The sequence below is a fragment of the Aotus nancymaae genome, unplaced genomic scaffold (assembly GCF_030222135.1).
Source record: "Aotus nancymaae isolate 86718 unplaced genomic scaffold, 86718_ANA_hifiasm-v0.15.2.pri h1tg000106l, whole genome shotgun sequence".
Classification (NCBI taxonomy): Eukaryota; Metazoa; Chordata; class Mammalia; order Primates; family Aotidae; genus Aotus; species Aotus nancymaae.
The window spans coordinates 804,040-820,158 of NW_026988521.1; the positions used below are offsets into that span (position 1 = coordinate 804,040).

The 16,119-nt window shown below is 62.0% G+C and overlaps 1 protein-coding gene and 1 long non-coding RNA gene across 3 annotated transcripts; one reads left to right on the plus strand and one right to left on the minus strand.

Moving 5' to 3' along the window:
- Nucleotides 1-1,359: 1,359 nt before the first annotated feature.
- On the minus strand, nt 1,360-6,007 carry LOC110569507 (uncharacterized). Of its 2 annotated transcripts, XR_002479602.2 has the most exons (3): nt 5,717-6,007; nt 5,123-5,472; nt 1,360-3,103 (listed from the first exon to the last, which is right to left on the minus strand). It is a non-coding gene; the product is annotated as an uncharacterized LOC110569507 (long non-coding RNA). The 2 variants fall into 2 exon arrangements; XR_010340202.1 differs by lacking the exons at nt 5,123-5,472; nt 5,717-6,007 and adding an exon at nt 3,728-3,862.
- Nucleotides 5,824-15,394, plus strand: PKP3 (plakophilin 3). The gene is made up of 14 exons (XM_064370247.1): nt 5,824-5,934; nt 7,493-7,688; nt 9,658-9,737; nt 9,834-10,465; nt 10,566-10,689; nt 11,343-11,547; nt 12,029-12,203; nt 12,419-12,536; nt 12,609-12,779; nt 13,313-13,498; nt 13,924-14,077; nt 14,251-14,443; nt 14,550-14,637; nt 14,869-15,394. Exons 1-14 carry the CDS (start codon nt 5,854-5,856, stop codon nt 14,902-14,904), a joined length of 2,439 nt encoding a protein of 812 aa, XP_064226317.1. The 5' UTR covers nt 5,824-5,853; the 3' UTR covers nt 14,905-15,394.
- The last annotated feature ends 725 nt before the right edge of the window (nt 15,395-16,119 follow it).

A 16,119-nucleotide genomic window follows, 5' to 3' on the forward strand; every position in this document is an offset into this window, starting at 1 on the left:
GAAGAAAGAAAAAGGCTTTTCCCTTTTTTCCTCTTCTGTCTTCTCTTCATGGATGGGTAATCACATCTCTGTGCCCCAGGACACTCCCCTCGGGTACATTCCCCAAACTGGGAAGGGTTTCGTTATCCCAAACATTAAACTGCTTGGAAATCTCCTGAGGAGGAATGACTTCTCTTTGTCCATTCCCCCGTCACAGGACTCCAAGGTCAACAGAGCTCTATGGCTTGGGGGAAAGGAACCCAGATGCCTGGCGTGCCAGCAAAAGGGTAAAGATTCTTACCAGTCATACCCTGGCTTCTCTTTCTCTGTGCAAACTGATTGTAGGAATGACAAAAAAAAAAAAAAAAAAAAATCACCATATTCTCTACCCCTCGATGAGTTTAAAAGTCAGAAGTATTGGCCACTTGGCACTGCTGAGGTCAGGTAATAAAACATATCAAAGGACTTTTTAGAAAAGGAATGCTAGGGTTAAAAGTTAGCTTAATTAAAAGTGGATATCCATGGATATCCAAGCTGTAAGTATATTCAAAAGCTCTGTATATCATTTCTCTTTGTGGATCCTGTTTTTCTGAAGAAAGGTTTTTCTTTTCTTTGCAGTCAGCTGAATTATTTTTCTCTATTTTTGTCTTGCCAGTCTTTCTTTTTTCTTTTGAGAAGGAATCTCATGCTGTCACCGAGGCTGGCGTGCAGTGGTACAATCTCAGCTTACTGCAACCTCCACCTCCTGGGTTAAAGTGACTTTCCTGCCTCAGCCTCCCAAGTAGCTGGGATTACAGATGTGCACCACTGTACCTGGCTAACTTTTGTATTTTTAGTAGAGACGGTGTTCCCCATGCAGGCCAGGCTGGTCTCAAACTCCTGACCTCAGGTGATCCACCACCTTGGCCTCCCAAAGTGCTGGGACTACAGGTGTGAGCCGCCGTGCCTGGCCTTGTTTTGCCACTCTAATGCACACATAAGCAGCTCCAAGATAAACTTCTGATGGTCTGGGACTCCTTGGTCAGGCAGAGAAGGTGCTGCTGACCTTGTTTTAGGAAAAACTTGTTTCCCTCCCTGAACCTCAGGAATTAGAAGTGAATGGATTCCTCTCAAAATCTGTTTCGGTTTTCCAGCTGTGCCCACTTATCAGGTCTTAGAAACTGCATGTTTTTCTAGCCCTGGCTCCGAAGAGCTCCACTCCGGGGCCAGGAATCCAATTAAGAGATTAGCACATGAAATATCTCACAGCTACAGGATCTCCTTTTGTCTGTCTGCGTAGTTATATACGTGTGATGTTTATATAAAAGAGCTCTAATTGGTTGGCTTAAGGTAAAATAAGCACTTAGATCAAACATTCCTAAAGAAGAATAGAAGTTGTAATGTCTTTCAGTTCATGTGACTTTAATCTCTGAGAAATAAAAAGTTTTAAAAATTATCAGTAAAATTAAAATGTCTTCGGAGTGTACACGCGGCCCCAATCATGCAGGTCAGATACTGGGTTTGATGGATGCTTCAAGCTCTAAACTGCTTCTGGGCTTCTGAAAACTGCTCAGCTTTCCTGCTTTCCAGCTTGGTGAAGCCCGGGGACAGAGCGTAGCCACACCACTAACTATGCTGCAAAGAACCAGACCTTACCGGCGCCTAGTACGTAATTAAAATGACTCACCGTGTTCTACACCGGAATTAACAATTGTCAAGAGTTGTCATTATAACATGTAATTGAGACTACTGAAACTAGATTTACATGCAGGTGTGTAAGTAGAGGAAATTGTGGTTTGGTAAAAGATTATAACAAGGCAAGGGAAGGTACATTTCTTTCTTTCTTTTTTCTTTTTTTGTTCTCTGAGGTGAACGAAGGGGAAAGGTACATTTCTACCTGAGTTTAGAGGGTTAAAGGATGTTTAAAAGCTAAAGGTTTGAACAAATCGTGGAAGGTTTATAAATAAAAATAAATCTCATAAAAGAAATGTATATTGACTAAATTCAAAAGGTTATAATTTGCTTTATCCATAAATTGAACGATGGAATATTGACATAGTAACCTGATCTTTTACAAAAATCTGTAAAGGGTTATAAAAGGTTTATAAGAATCTCACCTTGTGGTCAAATGGATTAAGATTGGATTAATTTGTCTGTAAGGTTTCATTTTAAAAACTGAGGTTGATGGTAATGGTAAACTGATGCAGCGTGAAATCTGGCTTTTTCTCTCAAACGAGATCTTCATGTAATGAAAAATTTTTGTTTGCCTTGTGAATAAACTGAAAAAAGAAGGGAAGGAGAAGAGACAGGCTCTTTGGAAAAATAAGTAAAAATAAGTGTTCCCTCTGAGTGAGTGAAAGGTTTTGCTTTTTTAAAAATTTGAGTCATCATTTTGGCTACATCAATGACTTATGGTAACCTGAAATTCTATTAAATGCTTTTTTGGCGGGGGGGAGGTTTGTTTTTGATTTTGAGACGGAGTCTTGCCCTGTCACCCAGGCTGGAGTGTAGGGGCGCAATCTTGGCTCACTGCAGCCTCTGCCTCCACCTTCCAAGTACCTGGGATCGCAGGTGTGTACCACCACCCCCAGCTACTTTTTTAGATTTTTAGTAGAGACAGGGTTTTGCCATGTTGGCCAGGCCGGTCTCAAACTCCTGACCTCAGGTGATCCACCTGCCTCCGCCTCCCAAAGTGCTGGGATTATAGGCGTGAGCCACTGTGCCTAGCCTATTAAGTGTTTTAAGACATGTTTAGTTACGTAGAATGATGAAAATAAGGTGGTGTTTGATCTTCAGCTTATATTTTAGTGAATAATATTAATATGTGTTCCAGAATGGTGTGCGGTTTCTAAAAGCCTGATATCTGAGTGTCGCCAGTCGTGATGAGGGTTATTGTCAGCTGTGCTTTTGACTGTGACTACCCGAGGATGTTCTGACGTTCACAATTGTCTCGTTTTGATCCTCTTCAAAGGATGGATGATACGCCTTGACAGCATGGATTGTAACTCGGGAGACTGAAAACAGGCTTTGACCGGGTGTTCTAAACTAACGGAAGACTCAAGTCACGTTTTGTGACTTTTTTGCTTGGAACACGCTGATCCTTCGTTTTGTCAGTTGTGGGGGTGAATCCACCAGTGACCTCTGACTGCAGCTCGGAAGAAACGAAAGGGATGGGCCGTCAGACCCCAAATGGTCCCGCAGATGAGCCTCAGATGATGGCCCCCTTTCTCCAGGAACCCTTAGATAGGTCCCAGAGAGAGACCTGGCTGCGTTTTCCCCAAACAGTGGCCCCGTCAGCACGAGGAGTTAGAGTGGCATCGTCCCTATCCTAATGGCAGCTAGATGGAGCTCTTCAGAGGTGGCGTGACGGCAGCAGCAGCCCATCCAGAGTGGCCACTGCCGAGACACCCCTCCACGGAGCAAATGGGAGCCCCGACCCACCCAGGCTCAGGGCCAGAAATTTATCTACACACCCTGGCTTGCTTGGTAACTTCTGGAAAGTGAGTAGCCTGTGGGGCCTCAGTTTCCCCACCTGTAAAATGGAAGCTGTCATAGCTCTGCCCTTCTGGAACTCCAATGAGGATTAAGAACAGAGCAGGAAGGCGGGGTGCGGTGGCTCATGCCTGTAATCCCAGCACTTTGGGAAGCCGAGGTGGGCGCATCACGAGGTCAGGAGTTCGAGACCAGCCTGACCAACGTGGTGAAAACCCATCTCTACTAAAAATACAAAAATGTTTTTTAATTTTTTGCTGGGCATGGTGGCACGCACCTGTAATCCCAGCTACTCGGGAGGCTGAGGCAGGAGAATTGCTTGAACCCGGGAGACAGAGGTTGTGGTGATCCGAGATGGTGCCACTGCACTCCAGCCTGGGTGACAGAGCAAGACTCTGTCTTAAAAAAAAAAAAATACAGTCACAGCAACAACAGTAAGAATGAAGTGTTTGGCGGTGCCCGGCACGCAGGACCCCAGTCCAGGCGCCTGAGGGAGGCTGCATCGCCTGCACCCAGCAGTACAGGGCACTCACGGCCGGGCGGGCGGAGGGGCAGATGCGTTCCAACCCCTCACCCACCGCGACCGGACAGCAGCCATCGCCTCCCCAGCCCTCCCTGCCCCCTCCCTGCCCCCTCCCTGCTCCATTACTTGATTCTCCATCTGGAGGCTGCTGTCCTCCTGAAGAGCATCCAGGGTACCCCTTGCTCACCCGCTCACCTCCAACTCCGCACCCCCCTCCTGCTGTCAGACGCCACTCTGCTCCTTTCGGGCTCTTCCGTCCTTTTGGGGACCCTCTGTCTGGAGGGCAGCTACAGGGCCTCTGGAGCCAGAGGCCTCTGCTGCACCAGCCGCCCTGACAGACCCTGGGAGAGCCCCCAGAAGTGCCCTGCCTGTCTCAGACACACACACCCTTGCCCAGAGCCTTGCCAGGGGCTTAGGAAGAGCCCAACACGTCCAATGAGCCACAAACGCTGGATGGACGGATGGACAGGATGTCCCACAGGCCGGCAGTAGGTGGGGTGTGTGCAGATGAAAGGCCCCCCCAGAGCCTATGGGGGCCATACCCCTCAGCTACCTTCCAGGCCAAAGGCCACGGCTGGAGATCCCAGAGCTGTCCCAGCCCCTGGCCACGCTCCAGAGGGAGGGGGTGGTGCCCACGGGCAGCCCCGTAGGTTCCGTGGAGCGGCTGGAGCCCAGCTCGGACGGTTTGCAGGCGTGGGTGCTAACAGGAAGCGCCAGGACGCTTGCCGGTGGGTGAGCTGTGCCCCCACACCGGGTCCATCGACCACCCAGGGGCTCCCCTCAGGCACCCCCACCTCCCCCTCGGGCGGTGGGACCAGAGGCTCTGTGCACCAGCACACTCCTCAGTTCGGTTTTGATGATCGTTTTGCTTTTAACATCTTCACACCTTTCTCCCCAGATTCTCTCCCTGCTGCTCCTCGAGCCGCCCACCCCACCCCCCTCTGCCCTGGAGGTTTGTCTTCCGTGCCCCCCCCACAACTCCAGGCTGGCACCTGGGCCAGCCCGCCTCCTCCGAGAGCCTCCCGTGCCCCCATGCTGAGCCCGCCGCCCCCCGAAGGCCTCCTGTGCCCTCTCCCACCTCCTCTTGGAGATGATTGACAGGCCGCCCGCCGCACAGGACCCATCTAAGGGCGGCGCTCACTCACTCACCCTTCGAGACTTCCAGGTTCCAGGCTGTCAGCCTGACTGTGTGCCAGACCTGCCTGAGGCCAGATGCAGATTCCAGGCTCCACAGACAACCGCCTCCTCCAGGAAGCCCACTGCTAGGCCCTCCTCCAGGGCTCCTGGGAGAGTGAGACACTCAGGGCTGGTCACAGGGTCAGACAAGACTCCTCCGGGCCCGGGCTGGAGCTGTAGTGACAGGCCCGGCCGGAATCGCATCCCTCTGGCCCTGCAGCAGTGAGCGAAGGTGAGCCCAGGTGCCCGGCTGTGCCAAAACTTCCCAGCTTTGCCAAAACTGCCTGGCAGGGACCGTGCATCCTCAGGGAGGCAGTGCAGCTCTGGGGGGGCAGAGGGAAGGTCAGCAGAATCGCAGGCCACGGGCACCAGCGCGCCCATCCCGGCTCGGGCCACACGGAAGCCCCTCCACCGCGCCCTCTTGTGAGCCCTTCGGCCTCCCGGGGCTGCAGAGACCCTCCAGGCCGGCTTCCCTGTCACCAGGCCCAACCTGGCCTCGGCAGGGCCCCAGGTGGGCTGGGGTGGACCTGGGTGCGGGGCGGGCCCCAGCCCGTGCCAGGTACATACCTCAGCCCGCTCTGCACCGCACAAACTTGTCTCCCAGGGAAGCAGCCAGTCTGATGAGTTGGGCGTTCCCACCACGCCCTCCGGGGCCCCCACAGTCCTGGCCCGACGCAGAGGCTGCCCCGCACGCTGGGCTGGGGATGGAGCCCAGGACACCTTGGCCATCTGCAGTGGCCTCTGGGATGAGCTGGGAGGCTGGTGGGGTCCGGACCACAGGCAAGGTAGGTCTCCCACCTCACCCGGCGGCCCCAGCCCGGCCTCGCCCATCATTTCAGGGGCCCTCCCTTCCCCTCTAACCCCCAACACTGACCTCTGACTCCCACCCTCCAGTTTCCGCCCCTCAGCACTGACCCCACCCTCACCCTCACGCCAGACCTCTGCCCCCAGCCCCACTAGGGCAGAAGTCCTCAGGGGACGGGGCTGGGGTAAGGGTCTGCCCTGGAGGAAAGCCCAGAGCCAGAGTCCAGGGTCCAGGGAGAGGCACAGGCTGTCAGATGAGCTCGTGAGGGAAGCCGGGGGGTCACGGATGTTCGGCTCCCACCCTCAGCCCTCCAAGGCTTGCCCCCCTCATCTACCAGGGCCTGTCCCAGAGGCCAGAGAACCTCAGAGCCCTCCTGCTGGCCCACTGGCTGTGGTGCTCAAGGCAGATCTTCCGGCACAAGCCTCGCTTGATCTGGGCCGCCCCCCGCCGTCCCCACCCCGCTTCACCCTCACTCCCTCTCCACCCCAGCCTCCGCTCTCCCAGACCCCCGGTTCTTCCCCGAACACCCACTCCTGCCCCAGGCCTGGCATGCCAGGTCCCTCTGAGTCAACCCCCTGGGGCAGCCCCACCCCCTGCACCCTGACTCATGTGCTGGGAACAGCCTCTCACCCCAGGGCCTGGGGGGCAGGAGCAGAGTGGTGCCAGGGTCCCGGGAGCCAGAAGGGGTTGAGCCAGCTCTTTGGAGGCCTCTGTGGGGGTGAGGGGGTCCTCGGGGTGAGTTCCAGGGTCTGCAGGCCTGGGGGAAGGCCGGTCCATCCACTGGGGGAGGACCAGGAGGTGGGGAGGGGTTCACTGGGTTCTGAGGACCAGGGCCAGGGCTCCATGGGGTCCCGTTGGACCCTAAAGCTCTACCCCTCCAGCCTTTGTCCTGATCCCTGGCACTGACCCCTGCCCCTCCCCCCGCACACTGTCTCCTGCCAACGCTGCCTCAGCCTCATCCCCGCCTCCCCAGCAAGGCTGGGCCACCACGGAGGCTGTCTGGTCCTCAGAGCTCCCACGGGCCCTAGACCCCCAGGGGTGGGACAGCTCCCATTCAGGCTGGGGGTGACGGGACGCACCCCCCACAGGCCCCTGGCCCTTCCCCGATACTCAGGACGCAGGGGGCCCCTCTGTCCCACCCCCACCACAAAGGGCCCAGTCTGGCCTTTACAGGCCGAGAACAAGGAGGACCCAGGCCCGTGGCCCAGTCGTGGGATGGGAGAAAAGGAGGCAGGAGGCCAGGCTGGGACTGGGGCCGTGCGGACGGGGCCTGATCTTCCACCCAAATTCCACCTTAAGCGGTGGCAGCCCCTCCCTCCCACCTGGCCAGGTGTCCCCGCCCCCAGCTGTGCTCAGGGCTGGGCAGGCGTCTGTATCCAGGCGGCTCTGGGTGAGGCCAGCGGGGCGGGGACTCCGGGGAGAAGGCCTCGGGGACGGAGCAAAGACAGTTGGGCTCAGAGGCGCCACCAGGCCCGGCCCGAGGACGGCAGGCGCCCACCGCCATGCAGGATGGTAACTTCCTGCTGTCCGCCCTGCAGCCAGAGGCCGGCGTGTGCTCCCTGGCGCTGCCCTCTGACCTGCAGCTGGACCGCCGGGGCGCAGACGGGCCGGAGGCCGAGCGGCTGCGGGCAGCCCGTGTCCAGGAGCAGGTCCGCGCCCGCCTCCTGCAACTGGGACAGCAGCCGCGGCACAACGGGGCCGCCGAGCCCGAGCCCGAGGCCGAGATGGCCCGAGGTAGGCCACGGCCGCAAGGCGGGTGCCGGGCGGCGGGACGGAGGGGCAGAGGGGCAGAGGGGCAGAGGGGCAGAGGCCTCGGCGGGCCAGCTCCTGACTCACCCGGGCCTCACACTGAGTCATGCACCCCGCCCCAACGGGCGTGGGGAGAAGCCATGGGTGGGGCGGCCCCATCCAAGCAGGGACCCCCGCGTCCTCCAGATGCGGAGCCTGTCTGGGCCCCACCTGTGCCCAGCCTTGAGCCCTCCCTGTGGGGGATGACGGGAAGGCTGGCACCTGGCAGGCGGCCCAGGCCCCTGGGTCGGGAAACCCGGAACACGCCCTCGCCTGGCCCAGTCAGCACAGGCTCACGCAGGGTCTCGGGACACCCAGACACCCACGCTCCCCCCACGCCTCGTGGGAAGAGCAGGGCAGGGAAGCGGGGAGGGGTGGGGACGCCGGAAGTCCTGTCTGGGCCAGGGGCTCCCTGAGGAATTAGAGGGGAGGGCCGGCTGGAGTGACCCAGATTTCTCTGTGGGGACAGCAGGTGGAGGGGCACCTCGGTGCCTGCCAGACCCGCCCGTGGCGGAATCCCGGCCCCGCTCCGAGTGTGTGTGCGTCCCTGTGAGTGCAGGTGACAGGCTCACACACACACTGGGAGCAAAAGGCAGTCGCCCTAGAAATGTCGTTTCCTCCTTTGCCAGGCTACAGCAACAGGGATTAAGGTTAGACAGTAAGATGAACCTCCCAGAACGCCAGGCACCCAGATGCCAGTTCGTCGTGGTCCACCTGGTGTTTAGAGGGGCCTCCCCAGGACAGTCGCCCAGCAGAGGGGCCAGCCCTGAGGCCTGGACTGAGGGGTCCTCCCTCCCGGGGCCTCAGCCTTGCTGGTGACCAAGCTGGGTGCCCAGGGGTCATGGGGTGGAGGAGGGTGAGGGAAGGGTTAATTACCACCCGGCTACCCTGCCAATTAGAGGGAGGTGAATTATAATTGGGGGGTGGGGGTGAGGTCTCCAGGCTGGGGCGTGCCCCAACTCCAGGCTGGGTTTCAGGAGCGTCACAGGGTTAATAGCCCCGCCCAGAAGCCCCATTAACCAGGATGGGTGACGCCCCTGATGTGGGGTGTCCCGCATAGAGCATCCAGCTTCTGGGCAGAGTTGTGGGAGGCCACGGCTCCCTTCCCACACCCAACCCTGAGCGCCTCAGCCAGGTCACCCTGCCAGGCCCTCTCATGCCCCCACCGCCAGCCTGTCCACTCACTGTGGGGCTGGGCTGATGCAGCTGCCCTTGGCCTGTGTGTGGCTGGATGGGGTGGGTGTGGCCCCTGCCTCGGGCTCTGCCAGGTGGGAGAGGGCACTGCAACAGGACATACTGGTCCAGAGAGACAGGGCCACTCTCCGGTGACCGGGCACAGATGAGGTCTCGGCACAGCAGGAGCTCAAAAGAAGTCAGTGTGGGCCGGGGCAGGCCAGGATGGCTTCCTGGAGGAGGGGGCTGGGCTTGGACAGAGAGTCCCTGGCACATTCCCCAGGGACCAGGAGGTCAGTGGGTAAGCGCGTCTGCCTTCTCGGGCAGAGGAGACACAGCTGGGGGTGGGCTGTGGAAGGTGGACCCCCAGGCTGACAGGGGAGGCACAGCTCGGGGTGGGCTGTGGAAGGTGGACCCCCAGGCTGACAGGGGAGGCACGGCTGGGGGTGGGCTGTGGAAGGTGGACCCCCAGGCTGACAGGGGAGGCACGGCTGGGGGTGGGCTGTGGAAGGTGGACCCCCAGGCTGACAGGGGAGGCACGGCTGGGGGTGGGCTGTGGAAGCTGAGGAGACCAGGACATGGCAGGAACAGGGAGGCACTGGCCCCGGGGCCCGCCTGGCCTCCCTGCCCGGGACTGAGGCTGCTCCCAGGGTTGGGAATGGAGACGGAATGGTGGAGAGGAGGCAGGAGGCCAGTGAGTTGCTGTCTGGCAGAGCCGGGCTCCCACTGTCCCTCTCCGCAGGTGCATCCAGGGGCCAGTACCACACCCTGCAGGCCGGCTTCAGCTCTCGCTCTCAGGGCCTGAGTGGGGACAAGACCTCGGTGAGTGATGGCTCTGCGGTCTGGAGAGCGGGAGGCTCTGCAGCAGGCTGGGCACAGGTGAGCCAGGCGCGCCCTCACTGCCCCCTCCACCCACAGGGCTTCCGGCCCATCGCCAAGCCAGCCTACAGCCCGGCCTCCTGGTCCTCCCGCTCTGCCGTGGACCTGAGCTGCAACCGGAGGCTGAGTTCCGCCCACAACGGGGGCAGCGCCTTTGTGGCCGCTGGGTATGGAGGTGCCCAGCCCACCCCTCCCATGCCCGCCAGGCCCGTGTCCTTCCACGAGCATGGTGGGGTTGGGAGCCGGGCCGAGTATGACACACTGTCCCTGCGCTCCCTGCGGCTGGGGGCTGGGGGCCTAGACGACCGCTACAGCGTGGTGTCCGAGCAGCTGGAGCCCACGGCCACCTCCACCTACAGGCCCTTCGCCTACGAGCGCCAGGCCAGCTCCGGCTCGGGCCGGGCAGGGGGGCTGGACTGGCCAGAGACCAGCGAAGTTCCCCCGAGCCGGACCATCCGTGCCCCTGCCATGCGGACCCTGCAGCGATTCCAGAGCAGCCACCGGAGCCGCGGGGTAGGCGGGGCAGCGCCTGGGCCGGTTCTGGAGCCCGTGGCCCGAGCACCATCTGTGCGCAGCCTCAGCCTCAGCCTGGCTGACTCGGGCCACCTGCCGGACGTGCGTGACTTCAACAGCTACTGTGGCCACCGAACCCTGCAGAGGCTCAGCAGCGGGTGAGGGGCTGGGCCTGGCACGGGGAGGGGGCTTCTGCCATGGCCTCAGCCTGAACCCAGGTTTGGCCTGACCCCTGACCCCTCACCCCTGGCTCTGCAGTTTTGATGACATTGACCTGCCATCAGCAGTCAAGTACCTCATGGCTTCAGACCCCAATCTGCAGGTGCTGGGAGCGGCTTACATCCAGCACAAGTGCTACAGCGACGCAGCCGCCAAGAAGCAGGTGACCACCCCCTGACCACCCACTCGCTGCCCCCAGGCGACCACCCCCTGACCACCCACTCGCTGCCCCCAGGCGACCACCCCCTGACCACCCACTCGCTGCCCCCAGGCGACCACCCCCTGACCACCCACTCGCTGCCCCCAGGCGACCACTCCCGGACCACCCACTCGCTGCCCCCAGGCGACCACCCCCCGATCACCCACTCGCTGCCCCCAGGCGACCACCCTTGGGGGCTCCACCACTTCCCACTGACCTCTGCTCCCTGACCACCTCTCAAGATCCCCAGGCTGACTGGGCAGACCCCACTCTGTCCAGAGCCCCCTCAGTAGAGGAAGAGCAGGAGGGTACAATATGGATATACCTGTATCAGCCACATACACCCGCACGCACCTGCATCACGTCCGTCCCCCTGTACACACCTGCATCACCTCCGTACCCTTGTACACACCTGCATCACCTCCGTAGCCCCGTACACACCTGCATCACCTCCGTACCCCCGTACACACCTGCATCACCTCCGTACCCCTGTACACACCTGCATCACCTCCATAGCCCCGTACACACCTGCATCACCTGCATAGCCACATCTATACACCTGGACATATCTGCACACATGTGCATAGTCTGTTCACGCCATATGCCTGTGCCCACAGGCCCGCAGCCTTCAGGCCGTGCCGAGGCTGGTGAAGCTCTTTAACCACGCCAACCAGGAAGTGCAGCGCCATGCCACAGGCGCCATGCGCAACCTCATCTACGACAACGCAGACAACAAGCTGGCGCTGGTGGAGGAGAACGGCATCTTTGAGCTGCTGCGGACACTGCGGGAGCAGGACGATGAGCTTCGCAAAAACGTCACGGGTGCTGCCCGGCCCCTCCTCCTCCTGCCCCTCCAACTGTCCTCCCTGCCCCCATGTCCTCCCCCTCCACCTGCACCCTCTGCCTGGCCCCTTCCTCCTCCGCCTGTCCTTTCTCCTCCGTGCTGATCCCTCCACCCCATGCGGTTCCCCTCCGTCCTGCTGTTCGGCCCTTTTCCTGGCTGTTTCTACTTGGCCTCCACTCCTGCCTCTTTCCCGGACCCCGGGCCACCCTGTTCTGCGGCTGTGTCTTCTGGTAGCTGCCTCCACCCCCAGCCCGCTCACACGCCAGCCAGCTTGTCCCCTTTTGCTTGGTCCGAGCTCTGTCACCCCAGATGCCACCGCAGGGTCTCCCCAGTGGGGCTCGTGAATGAGGCACAGAACACAGGGACAGCCCTGGGGAGAGGCAGGACCTCCTCACGCCATCCCCAGAAACGCCAGGGGGTCGCAGGGCCGACGCTCACAGCAGCCTCCCCCTCGTCCAGGCATCCTGTGGAACCTTTCATCCAGCGACCATCTAAAGGACCGCCTGGCCAGGGACACTCTGGAGCAGCTCACCGACCTGGTGCTGAGCCCCCTGTCGGGGTCTGGGGGTCCCCCCCTCATCCAGCAGAACGCCTCAGAGGCGGAGATCTTCTACAACGCCACCGGCTTCCTCAGGTGCGCAGCCTCGGCAGAGGGGTGGGGGCCGCAGGCACGCGTGTTGTCAGGGACCCCGCCTGGCCCGGCACCCACAGCCCCACACGCTGCACGGGGCGCACTGCGGTGGGGCGAGCAGGGCCCAGGGTGGGACGGCATCGCGCTCAGGGCCTCGGCCCAAGGCAGGGCCTGGGCCTGGGGGTCCCTGGGGGGCTCTGATCTGCCTCCGTCCCCAGGAACCTCAGCTCAGCCTCTCAGGCCACTCGCCAGAAAATGCGTGAGTGCCACGGGCTGGTGGACGCCCTGGTCACCTACATCAACCACGCCCTGGACGTGGGCAAGTGCGAGGACAAGGTGAGGGCCGCGCTGCGGAGGGGGTCCCGTGGCCCTCGGCGCCGCCGCCCTGACCCGTGCCCCTGTCCGCAGAGCGTGGAGAACGCGGTGTGCGTGCTGCGGAACCTGTCCTACCGCCTGTACGACGAGATGCCGCCTTCCGCGCTGCAGCGGCTGGAGGGCCGTGGCCGCAGGGACCTGGCCGGGGTGCCGCCGGGCGAGATGGTGGGCTGCTTCACGCCGCAGAGCCGGCGGCTGCGCGAGGTGGGCATCGGCCTGGGCGGGGCTGGGGGGCCGTGGGTGGGCACCGGCCTGGGCGGGGCTGGGGGGCTGGGCGGGCACCGGCCTGGATGGGGCGTGGGGTGGGCGGGCACTGGCCTGGGCGGGTCGTGGGGAGGGGCGGGCACCGGCCTGGGTGGGGTGTGGGGGGGCGGGCACCGGCCTGGGCGGGGCGTGGGGGTGGCGGGCACCGGCCTGGGTGGGGTGTGGGGGGGGCGGGCACCGGCCTGGGTGGGGCGTGGGGGGGGCGGGCACCGGCCTGGGCGGGGCGTGGGAAGGGGCGGGCACCGGCCTGGGCGGGGCGTGGGAAGGGGCGGGCACCGGCCTGGGCGGGGCGTGGGAAGGGGCGGGCACCGGCCTGGGCGGGGCGTGGGGAGGGGCGGGCACCGGGCTGGGCGGGGCGTGGGGGGGCGGGCACCGGCCTGGGCGGGGCGTGGGGGGGCACGCGCCTGGGCGAGGCATGCGGGGTGGGTCCGACCCCGGCCCCGCCCCGCTAACCCCGGCCCCGCACCGCGCAGCTGCCTCTCACCGCCGACGCGCTCACCTTCGCGGAAGTGTCCAAGGACCCCAAGGGCCTCGAGTGGCTGTGGAGCCCCCAGATCGTGGGAGTGTACAACCGGCTGCTGCAGCGCTGCGAGCTCAACCGGCACACGACGGAGGCGGCCGCGGGGGCGCTGCAGAACATCACGGCGGGCGACCGCAGGGTGGGGGCACCCCCAGACCCAGGGGCTCCTGGGAGTTCATGCTGCGGGGGCAGGGGCAGGAGAGGGAGGGGGAGGGGAGGAGGCAGGGGGTGCCCGGAGCATCTGAGGTCAGCGGCCGGTGGGCAGGCCTTGGGCCCTGGGAGGATTTAAGTTCTGCCCTGAGTTTGAAGGGAGACACCTGATCCTGCCTGCGGCTGACGCCCCCGGCTGGGGGGCAAAGGCAGAAGCAGAGCCCCCACCGCCCGGAGTGGCAGGAGGATGCAGGGACCCCAGGGTGGCAGGAGGATGCAGGGACCCCAGGGTGGCAGGAGGATGCAGGGACCCCAGGGTTGCAGGATCCCCCCAGGGTGGCAGGATCCCCCCAGGTGAGGGTCTGAGGCCTCCAGTCACCGCTCGCGCCTCCCTCCCTCCGTCTCTCCCTGCAGTGGGCGGGGGTGCTGAGCCGCCTGGCACTGGAGCAGGAGCGGATCCTGAACCCCCTGCTGGACCGCGTCCGCACTGCCGACCACCACCAGCTGCGTTCGCTGACCGGCCTCATCCGAAACCTGTCTCGGAACGCGAGGAACAAGGACGAGATGTGTGAGTCGAGCAGCCCTGTTCCCGCCCCGCCGGGTCCGCGCACGTTACGTGGGGGCTCCCGGCCACGGGGGCCAGTGGCGTAGACAGGCACGCAGCTCCCTGGGGGAGGCAGGGGACCCCCAGTGCCCGGGTGGCTGGAGCGGGGGTGCAGACTGATCCCCGACCTCCCGCAGCCACCAAGGTGGTGAGCCACCTGATCGAGAAGCTGCCGGGCAGCGTGGGTGAGAAGTCGCCGCCCGCCGAGGTGCTGGTCAACATCATAGCCGTGCTCAACAACCTGGTGGTGGCCAGCCCCGTCGCCGCCCGGGACCTGCTCTACTTCGACGGGCTCCGAAAGCTTGTCTTCATCAAGAAGAAGCGGGACAGGTGGGGGCCGCCCTGCCCTGCAGCAGCCCAGCCAGGGGGTTCTCCGGGTGCCTCCCAGCCACCTGGTTTCTGGCTGCGTCCCCTCCTGACTTCCCTCCACCCTCAGCCCTGACAGTGAGAAGTCCTCCCGGGCAGCTTCCAGCCTCCTGGCCAACCTGTGGCAATACAACAAGCTCCACCGAGACTTCCGGGCGGTATGTTCCCCGAGCCCAAGGCGAGCAGGAACGCGGGTGCGGGGCATGGGACTCGGGGGGAGGGTCACGGAAACCCATGTGGAGCAGTCGGCAAAGAGGCCAGGGGTGGATGGAGACCAGGAACGCAGAGAGGAAGTGTCTAGGCCGCACCCAGCACACTGCAGGATGGACAGAGGGCGGAGGGCCACACGGGCAGACAGGCCATGACTTTGTGCCCTCTCTCCTCTGTAGAAGGGCTTTCGGAAGGAGGACTTCCTGGGCCCATAGGCGAAGCCTCCTGCAGGAGAAGGTGACGTGACCCAGCGTCCAAGGGACAGACTCAGCTCCAGGCTGCCTGACTCGGCCCAGCCTGGAGGAGAAGGCTGATGACCAGGGGCCCCTCGCTGGGACCCCCGTGTGCACCTTTGAGGGTCCTGGGCCACCAGGAGGGACAGGGGCTTATAACTGGGGACTTGGCTTCCGCAGGGCAGGGGGTGGGGCAGGGCTTGAGGCTGCTCAGGTGTGTGGGGTGGTGACCCAGTCACACTGACAGAGGTGGGGCTGGCCGTGGCCTGGCAGTATCTTGGGATAGCCAGCACTGGGAATAAAGATGGCCATGAACAGTCACTGCCCTGCATCTGTCCATGGCTGGCCTGATCCTGTAGCTGGCAGCATGACCAGGGCGGCTGATGCTGGGACTCAGGGCACCCCTCTGACCCTGAGGACACCCACCCCTTGGACTCACACACAAGGCTCCCAAGGTCAGAGGACACAGGACAGGGAGAGCCCAGCAGAGGGACACCTGGTACCTCAGGCCCAAGAGGGGACAGGGTGGACACAGGGGGACCACAGGCACACATGGAGCAGAGCTGGGGGCCTCAAGAGCAGAGGCGTGACTGGAGTGGGGAAGGGGGGCTGCCTCGTGGGCTACACTCATGCGGCAAATGAACCCGACTCCCTCTCCATGCACCCTGGGCCTGGAGTTGCCAGGACCTGGGGCTCTCACACTGGCTGCCTGAGGTTTGAGGCCCAGCAGGCTCTGGACCCCATTCATCTCACCCAGAGCCAGGCCATTTAGTTGTGAAGTTATTATTATTATTATTTGAGACGAAGTATTGCACTGTTGCTTGGGCTGGAGTGCAATGGTGCAATCTCAGCTGACTACAACCTCTGCCTCCCAGGTTCATCCAATTCTCCTGCCTCTGCCCCCCAAGTAGCTGAGATTACAGGCACACACCACCCCACCTGGCTAATTTTTTGTATTTTTAGTAGAGATGGGGTTTCACTATGTTGGCCAGGCTGGTCTTGAACTCCTGGCCTCGTAATCCACCCGTCTCGGCCTCCCAAAGTACTGGGATTACAGGCGTGAGCCATCACGCCGGCCTACTGTTGATATTCTTAAAACAAAGCTTCTGTGAAGCTCAGAACTTGAGGTCTCTAGGGGCCTGCCCATCGAGGACCTGCCTGGATTGGGAAGGGTCTAGGGACAGTCACATCCCCAAC

Excerpts from the sequence above, each read along its gene's own strand:
- PKP3 (XM_064370247.1), top strand. The coding sequence starts at position 5,854 with ATGGAGCCCAGGACACCTTGGCCATCTGCAGTGGCCTCTGGGATGAGC. Across the intron at positions 7,689-9,657 it reads CGAGGCCGAGATGGCCCGAG|GTGCATCCAGGGGCCAGTAC; the intron begins GTAGGCCACGGC and ends CCCTCTCCGCAG. Across the intron at positions 14,444-14,549 it reads ATCAAGAAGAAGCGGGACAG|CCCTGACAGTGAGAAGTCCT; the intron begins GTGGGGGCCGCC and ends CTCCACCCTCAG.